We start from the raw sequence: 9469 nt of genomic DNA, 5'->3' as shown, positions 1-9469 counted from the left end.
GTATATACACATACATGTATCAATCATCCATCCATATATCTATCTATCCATATATCTATCCATCCACCCATCCATATATCTATCCATCCATATTTCTATCCATCCACCCATCCATATATCTATCCATCCATATTTCCATCCATCCACCATCCATATTTCCATCCATCCACCCATCCATATATCTATCCATCCATATTTCCATCCAACCACCCATCCATATATCTATCCATCCATATTTCCATCCGTCCACCCATCCATATAACTATCCATCCATATTTCCATCCATCCACCCATCTTATAAATACTTTCTACTTTCACTTATATAGTAACGTAGTTTACTTTAGTAAATGTACTTAAATGGTTCTTTTATTTAATAATAGACGTGTACTTTCTCAGTCCACTACTACTGTATCTCTTATAATGAGCTGTGTTGTCTTTAAACGTCTCCACATTCCAGTGGACCTTTAAACGTCACACGGGGGGCGGTGTTGCGTTCACTTCCCCTCCCCCAAAACCACGAGGCTCCAGTGTTGACAGGCCCGATCACCGCCCCATCGTCACCGTTCAGTCCGGCTTTTCTAGCTCACCTCCCCCAGACAAAGCGGCTCGCCTCGCCTCTCTGTCGGTGACATCCGCTGACACCCACCGGTCAAACCCCGCCGCCTGGAAGACGCAGAGACGGTGGTTTTTAGCCCGGTTTTAAAGCGTCCCCGGTCCCAAACCTCACAAAGGATTAACGGCCGTGCGGGAATTCCGCCATCCGGTCCGTTTTTAGCACGGAGCTAACCGGACAGACCCCGCCTCCTCTTAATTTGTCAACAAAGGGGTTTGACAAGCTGAGAGAAGCCCTGCCCCCATGTTTCCATAAAAGGATGATTTGGCCATACACGGCCAACAATCAAGCCGTGGGTAACCTCTTCCCTTCCCCATCCCGTTCATATGGTGCGTTGACTTCCTCCGTCGCCGTTAAAGCGGAGCTATCATGGCGGAGCGCGTACAGCAGCCCCCGGCCAAGCGGCTCTGCTGTAGACCGGGATACAATGCAACATGTAGGCAAGGCCAGCGGGCCGCGGGGGCTCCGTGCGGCGGCTCCGGAGCCACCCAGGGTGAGTCGAGCAAGACCCAGAACCCAGAGACGCTGCTGGACATCGCGGCGAGGAAAGTCGCGGAGAAGTGGCCGTTTCAGCGGGTGGAGGAGCGTTTCGAGCGGATCCCGGAGCCCGTTCAGAGACGGATCGTTTACTGGTCTTTCCCGAGGAGCGAGCGGGAGATCTGCATGTACTCGTCGTTCAACACCGGCGGGGAGGAGATCGGAAGTAGCGGGGAGAGCAGTGACGAGACGCGGCTGCCTTTCCGACGGGGCATCGCTCTGCTGGAGAGCGGCTGCGTGGACAACGTACTGCAAGTCGGTGAGTGATGTGATGGGACCGAGTGCATATATGACCATATCTGACTATTAACCACCAAGAAAACAGCAACACGACCTGTATCAATGATCATATGTGTGAATATTTAGTGAAATATGTAGATAAAGTGAGCGGGTTTGACAACAAAGGGTGAAGCGGTCAGGCGGCAGAGGAGAGCCTACAATGGGGCTTTAAATCTGCTGTGTGCATGAATGGGAATGTGTGACTGGGGCATTTAAATCCTGTTTTGCTCGGGGGCAGTTTGAATGTGAAATGCAGGGCACAAAGCCCCCAAATCCTCTAATTGCGTTCAAAATAAAGCTGTGGCTCCAACAAAAGAGGAAACCCCACATTTTCACCACCAGACTTCACTGAGAAACTTCACAGAATTAGAAGAAATAACCATATCTTCTGTCTGCTGCTGGGTTTTGGAGGCGTTAATAAATTAGGCTAATGTGGCATTCAACAATGTTAATTTGTGACACAAAAGTGAGATTTTCACCAGACTTTCATAGCATCAGAAAGTGTTTCATATGTCTGTAAACTGAGGCATTAAAGCTCATTTTTCCCAATTTAAAATCTCATATTTGCTGAACGCCTCACACGAGGCAAGAGTTTGACACAGCATGACCTTTTAAAAATCATTCTTTTAATGATTACATAAAGTATTGAGTAATAAGGGAAGTGCTCAGTGTTGGGTTGGGTGTCAACTGACACACATTACATTTGAATGAGTTGTTCTGTGTGTGGCACAGTTCAGATGCCGCTGAATAACCCTCGCACATTGTGTCTCTTTGTCGGCTCACGCATTGTGCACAGAGTGGCTCATAAATGTGAAGTGCTGAGTTGGAAAGCAGTCAAACATGCAGCCTCACATTATCGTTACATATTTAGGTTGTGTGCATCTATGGTGTGTTATTACTGGAATGTTTTAGCAGAATTGCCATTACAGAAGTGAATGTGCTCTCTTTCCAAACGGCTAAAATGAGCAGACCAGTTACCGTACGTCGGCTTGTGTAAAACCCACTGAAAGGAGATTTTCTTTCCAAGTGAAACTGGAACAGACACCTGTGAGCTGAAGTGACAGCTGCTTGTGCGTGACTTCACTCCACCAACAACACAAATCAATGACTCGGTAACATTTGATTTCGTGTCACTCTGTTGTATTTTTTGTACTTTTATGTGCTTATGCCCTCTTTGAGATTTTAATTAACCAGCAGCACACATATCAAATGCCTAGCATTCCTATTGTGAGTTTGGCACTTTGTTCCTATTTTCATGTTCATTTGTGTCTTTCAAGCTTCCTGTCGCCTCCAAAAGGCCAGCAAACAAAAGCATCTTTTCACTCCCTTGTTAAGTAGAAGAGATTTGGAAAAGAGGAAGCGTATTGAGCACAGCGATTCTTTTAAATGGGCCATGATTCACACCAGTTCGCAGCCAATTGGTTCGGGTTTGAGTCTTTGTGTGTCGACGACAGAGAGAGCGTTTGGCTGCAGCAGCCGTGGTGTTGAAGTTGAAGGGATAGTTTTCAGTTTGCAGCCTTTATCATTACATGGTCAGCGCTCGAGTCTTTGATTGTGTCTGTCACCTGTGAGTTCACCAGATTCAGGACACCTTCTCAGGGAGCGCCGAGGACTGTAATCCCATTACTCTGCATGGTTAATTTGAATTGTAATGCAATCTGAACACTTGAGTTGCTGCATGACACGTCCCACTCCCCCCCACTTTTAAATGCATGTGGGCTTTGTGAAGGACCACAGGGAATACACACTCACACAACACACACACCAGCCTCTGTCCTGCCAAAATAAGAGGCCTATATATTCCCACATATTGGGAAATGTTTCTGTAGGGAAGAAACTGAATCTGGGTTGTTATTCCAGAGCGTGAGGGGGGCTTGTTCGGCATGCCTACAAAAAGGAATAACAGTCGTGCACACACACATACACACACAGGGAGGGTTTCTCTCCTGGCTGATTGCACCCCAGCCTGGAATTTGCTGGAAAAATAAAGCCAAGAAGTGATAAATAAAAGATGTAATCTCCCCACGTGTGGGCCGTACCAGAGGAGGGAGGTTTTCTCACAGCAGACCTCGAGGAAATGAATTGGCACACATTTGCTGTGGACCCCTCGTCCTCCACAACAAACCCTCCCTGCTAATCAGCGCAAAGATAAAGGAAGCCATTTTTTCTTTCTTACAAGAGCAAATACTGCAGCATCTCGAGTTTAGACTTGAGGGCTACTTTATTCCCCCGGTTGTTGCCAGTGTCATAGTTGGTGTGATGTTATTGTGCTGCGAGGTGGACTACCAGCACCGAAGAAATAACTGAAGTGTGCTGCTGCTCCTAATGCGCCCTAGGCTGAAGGCAATTTAATACCAAACAATAATAAAAGTGTCTAGAGCTGAAATAAGTTGACTGTTTTGACAAGGAGTTGCAAAAATGCCAATAATTTGATGCTTCCAGCTTCTCATATGACAGAATTTCCTGCTTTTCATTGTCTTTTATTACAGTGAACCGAATATTTTTTGAGTTTTTCACCGTAGGTTGGACAAAAAAAAGGCAATTTTAAGACATCACTGTGCGCAAACCAAACAAGTAATGGCGAAGATAACCCTCAGATAAATCGATAATGGAACAATAATTCTGTGCTTCTTTCAGCTTAACATCAGAGCGACTATGATTAATCATTTAATTGTCAATTATTAGAAATAATCGGCAACTAATTTGTTAATCAATCTGCAGTTTTGAGTAATTTTTTAAGAAAAATAAGTCAAAATTCTCTGATTCCAGCTTCTTAAATGTGAATATTTTCTGGTTTTATACTCCTATGTTAGTAAGCTGAATATTTTTGTGTTGTGGACAAAACAAGACTTTTAAGGGCGTCATCTTGGAAACACTGAGATGTTTTGGGAAACACTGATAAACCCTTTCCTTATTTTCCGACATTTTATAGACCAAACAACTAATTGATGAATCGAGACAACCATCGACAGTGAAAATACTCGTTAGTTTTAGCTTTAGTTAAAGTACATCAAGCCAAAAATTAAACCTTAAGGACAAGGAAAAGATGCAGATAAAGGCTTTGCAATTTGAACTGTAGCTGCACTGCCAGTGCGATTATTTCTTCATAACTGGTCATTAACTGACTTTTACTGATAATATATAAGATTAAAATTTGCTGTTCATAAAATGTGTATGCCATCAGTTTTAAAAGAGCATGCACTAAACAACAGGAGTTCATTCTACGTTAAAAGAAAGTATTTCACAGGGTCGAAGCCAGACTAGAGCTTCACTAAACAAAGCACAGACAGGCACCCTCTTACTGAGACCAATTCAACATCCTCCATTATCTCTTTTTAAACTCACAGAGGAAGACGAGCTCCTCTGGTGTGAAGTCATATTGCAGTTGAGTTTCATGCAGAGAAGCAGCTGAGAACATGAAAGCCTTTTGTCTAATTCAGTTTGCACCCAGGGTCAGAAAGCAGAATGCATCCTGTGTGAAACAGCAGCTTTCTACAAAGATTTCTGGATTTATTACAGCAAACAAACTCCAAAAACAATGAGGTAAAAGGGAAAAGACTGTGTCTGAAGAACAAGGAAACATCCAGCTGTAACATAGCTTTGGTCACCGCAAATATAACATGACTTTCCCCTGAATAAACAAACTATTTTTAAGTAAAGTTTCTTTTGAAACCGCTGAATATAGGGCCCCAAGTTTTGGACAGGATGTCATTTATCACTTATAAGGACATGTGTTTGTAATTCAGAACAGGTTTCAGTTGTGACAAGGAAGGAGCAGTTTTTGTATAGATACAAACATCATCGTGCTAAGATAGGTCAGCAAGACAAAGAGACAGCCATTGTAAGCTACCATTTTGGCTTGAGCATGCAACTAAATGAAACGTTAAGGGATGGAACATCTACATGCAAAATAAAATAGAAAAAGTTGACAGAACATGTAAAAGGGGTTAAAAAGAGAAGCTACGTAGCAACAGCTTGACCAGTATTATGCACTTACTATACATGTATGTCTGTTTGAGATCAGGGTATGCATACTGATTTGACCAGGAGCTAACCATAATAAAGGAAGTGAGCAAATGTTTCAGAGCGGCTACGTCCACACTAATGCATTTTCATTTTAAAAGGCATAACCATTGCTATGTTTACAGCTAGCGTCCACAGCACTACAGCGTTTTAAAACCCCTAAAACTGACACCTTTCAAATGCTGCTGACCTCGTTTTACATTTTCATTTGGGTGAGCGGAAATGGAGACTTTTTAAAACGATGATGTTGCTTCCTGAGTTGGTCTTATAAGTCACGACATGTCCAGCTAAAACATTACAGCTACGTCTACATACCGTTTGTGATTTCATCCTTCTTGTGTGGGTAACGTTATCCCTTTGCTATTGCCATGGCTTCCTCCAGCGATGCTTAATGCTCATGTAACCACTCTGATATGTTGTTGTATTTGCTTTGCAATGACTCCCTATCTGTTTACTGCCACCTTGACTGCCTTATGCTCATGTGTTACTTTCAGTAGCAGTTCCACCTCAGTGTTGACCCAAGCAAAGAAATCTCTGATCTCTCTCTGTAGAATTTTCTGTAACCAAGCATGCCTGTACACATCTGTTTATGCATTATGTATTCATTATTGATAATGAATGTTTTTGAACAAAAATGACCTCACACAATACATTGAAACCTAAAATGACCGTAAGCAGGCTAAAAGAACTACTCAATAGATTTTTAGTAGAAACTTTGAATCAGAAATTTTATTTAATTGTGAATACGTCAAGAAAAAAATGTAAATATTTGTTGGAAAAGTCAATTAACAAAATTTGGGACACATGGCCATAAAAATGGAGGGTACAGAGAGGTAGGGAGCAGAGAAAAGAAAAACTAATTTGCTAATCTATTAACAGTCTATTAAAAGTGAGTCTTAATTTAGACATTTCTTCTCACTACACCGCTAATTTTGTTTTTAATGCTAACTATATGCTACAACATTTGATTGTCATACATGCATAAGGAGGTGGAGAAGACAGTGATAACATTCAGAGTCTTACAAGCAGCATCTATATTTCTAAAATCTGCGGGCGCAGATTTCGTATGGGTCCACTAATTAGCACTAAACACAAAGTACAGCTGCCGATAATGGGTATGCCATTATTTGTGCAGGTCTTTGGTCCCAAACCAAAGTATCAGGCCTCATGGTGGTACAGAGGAAATATCAAAGTATCACCAAAGACATTAGGATTCATCCACTGGGGAACATGAATCTCTGTACAAAACTGAAAGGCAATGCATGAAACAGTTGTGGAGATATTTTCATCTGGACCAGAAAAAACAGCATTTCATAACAAGACTTCCTGAATGTTCTCAATAACACAAAATTCCAGTATTGCAGCCAGTTCAAGAGGCAGAACTTCTTATTCATGAACTCTGGAAATCCAATAATTTACCCGGATTGTGAAACTAAAAAGGTCAAATACAATTTAAGAAGTAGTTTCTTCTGAGGACACTGAAACATCACCATAAACCTGACGCTGTGCTCATACACACCAGTGCTAGTATATGTTTGAGCTGAAGTATAGGCTTCAGTCACATGGTAAAGTATAGGCTGCAGTGTTTACATGTGCACTGAGCACAATTATCTGCACCCACTTCGTCAACAACTTCAAAATAGAAGAAAAAAAATCAAAGATGTAAATTAATGTACACATAACACATACCTGAGTAAGGATGGTTTCTATATATGGTGTGAAAACATGTGCTGTAATGTGTTTGTCACCTGTGTTACCTGGTTATTAGGTCACGCTTAAGCTGCTTGAACTCTACAGGAGGTCAAGTTCATAGCTTCACATACTTCAGAGGCCCTCCTCTCCTCGTCTGATCTCATGTTAATGTGCTTCCATCTGCAGTACCAGGTCAAAGGTCATTAAAACATCAATGCAGTGGTTGTTATTGATGGGAAAATTTTTCCTTTTTTCCTCCTCTTTCACACCCACTCAGCCAGGAATTAAAATAACTGGGCTGAAACTCATTTGAAGATTATTCCCTTGATTAATTTATTCATTTTTTTAGGTCAGCAATTAGTGAAAAATGTACTTTAGTGTTGCAAAAGCCCAAGTTGACATATTCACTTTGCTTGTTTTTTTGCCAACCAACAGTCCAAAACCAAATTTCCTACAGTGAAAGATGAAGAAACCTATCAAATATTCACACTCGAGAAGCCACTCTTGCTTTTCAGTGTTCAGGTTTGGTTGATATAGCGTTATTTATTTATCTAAAACAGAGGATTTCAAACTCTATGGAAGAGACGCCAGGCAAAAGAGACTGTGTTAGGTGCCACAGTTTGCGTCAAAAACTAATCACTGTCTTAACTGTGACATATCTCTGATGTCCACTGCAGATAAACATCCATAAATCTGCTTCGAAATCATAAAAAAGACTCTCCTTATAACTCCAGACCTTGCCTGAGAATCAGCATGTTTTAAGTTTTCTTCAGTTTCAAAATAATCCAGTAATAGTTGTCTGTACAACTATGAGTACACTGCCAACAGGAACTGATAACAGCTAATTCGGCGTACCTTTAATGGCACCAGTTTGCCAAAATGTGACAAATATAACTTTTAAAATGAGTCTTTTACTCCCTTGTTAGGTTGAAGACTTTTGGAAGGAGTCTTGGCCCACAGCAAACTCACCGACTCATGCGGCAACATTATAGTTCCTGTTTACAGCCCCAAAATGACCCAAATTATGGGAACTGTAGTTCCAAAACTAAGAGCATCTATTTTCTGTCTGAGATAGATTTGTGTGTGCGATTGTTTAGCCCAACCTTACCAATTAAAACTCAGCCGCTCCTGAAATGGTCATAACTGAGTGAACATCAGCATTACTGTCATTGTGTACACTCAAGTGCTGAATTTGAGACTCAGTCCTCAAGTCTGTCACCGGCCTGTTGCTTCATAGACAGAGGGCTGATAGGGAGCGATAGGCTGTTGTCACTGTGGATTCTTGGTGTTGTGTATCTGTAGTGTTCAGACAGAGGCACTCTGGTCTGTTCCTGTGCTCAGACGTTGGGTTTGGTTCTGCTGGCAGCGTGGCAAACTGTCACCACACAGCGAAATCTCACTGGGTCTCTCTGGTGCACTTGTGTCATCACTGGAATGAGACAGAGTCCGGCCAAAACGTCACCGGCTCTGCCCTGAAAAGGGTGTTGTGACTAAGAGATCATCTGGGGAGGTGCAGTGTCCCAAGACAAGTGTAGAAGTACTCGGATCCTAATAGAAATACCACAAGCTAAAAGTGCTCCATTACAAGTAAAAGTCCTCCACTCAAAATCATACTATTATTTGTAAAAGGTACTTAAAGTATGAAAAGTAAAAGTTCTTGTTCTGCAGTAAAATGTCTTCTGTGACAGATTTATTATGACATTATTAGATTGTTAGTGCAGATGCATCAATGTTAGAGCAGCATGTTACTGTTGTAGCTGCTCCAGGTGGAGCTAGTTTGAACCACAGTTAGCTAGTTTAGTCCAGAGATTCAAGGGGGGTCGAGGCCCTCCAAAGGTCACCAGATAAATCAGAGGGGTCGTCAGATGATTAATGGGAGAGGACAGAAGAAAACACGAGGGCTGCCCTTTGAAAGTCGGAAATTGAAATTGTCAATCGGAGACTCCTCAGTCGACTGAGATTGCTCTAAGTCGAGAAGTTGTTTTTTGCTTTGCCAGTCAGTGTGCTGTGTGTACAGTGTGTACTTCTGGGGATGTTTTGGTCAACTTTCACGCCCCTCTTTGGTACAGACAGCTGAGGACACAATGCAGCGGCTCAATGGAGCAAAATCTTTCCACAGTAAGTCTCAGAGATAACGTTATCTTCTCTCCTCTGCTTAGAAGTGGTGTATTTACAGCTCTCAGTTACTTAATACGACCGTCTCTGGCTTTTGTTTCATGTCTAGTGGCGACAAAAAATGTTGTTGCCCGTTTCCGATCTACCGTTAGCGCCGTTAGCTTGTTTACTGTCTTACATGAATGCTGCTATCACACTGAAAGTCCTGCC

General features: G+C 42.1%; 2 protein-coding genes across 2 annotated transcripts in view; one reads left to right on the top strand and one right to left on the bottom strand.

The window, feature by feature from the left end:
- Positions 1 to 9469, bottom strand: part of cops4 (COP9 constitutive photomorphogenic homolog subunit 4 (Arabidopsis)) — a 520559-nt gene that overhangs the window by 182105 nt on the left and 328985 nt on the right. The gene's annotated exons all lie outside the window — the stretch shown is intronic.
- Positions 417 to 9469, top strand: part of zswim6 (zinc finger, SWIM-type containing 6) — a 59589-nt gene continuing 50536 nt past the window's right edge. Inside the window, exon 1 of the mRNA XM_050053435.1 lies at positions 417 to 1409. Coding sequence (XP_049909392.1) covers positions 983 to 1409 — 427 coding nt within the window. The 5' untranslated portion in view covers positions 417 to 982. The remainder of the gene's footprint in view (positions 1410 to 9469) is intronic.

The sequence above is a fragment of the Epinephelus moara genome, chromosome 9 (assembly GCF_006386435.1).
Source record: "Epinephelus moara isolate mb chromosome 9, YSFRI_EMoa_1.0, whole genome shotgun sequence".
Lineage (NCBI taxonomy): Eukaryota > Metazoa > Chordata > Actinopteri > Perciformes > Serranidae > Epinephelus > Epinephelus moara.
This window is presented reverse-complemented; position numbering and strand designations above follow the sequence as displayed.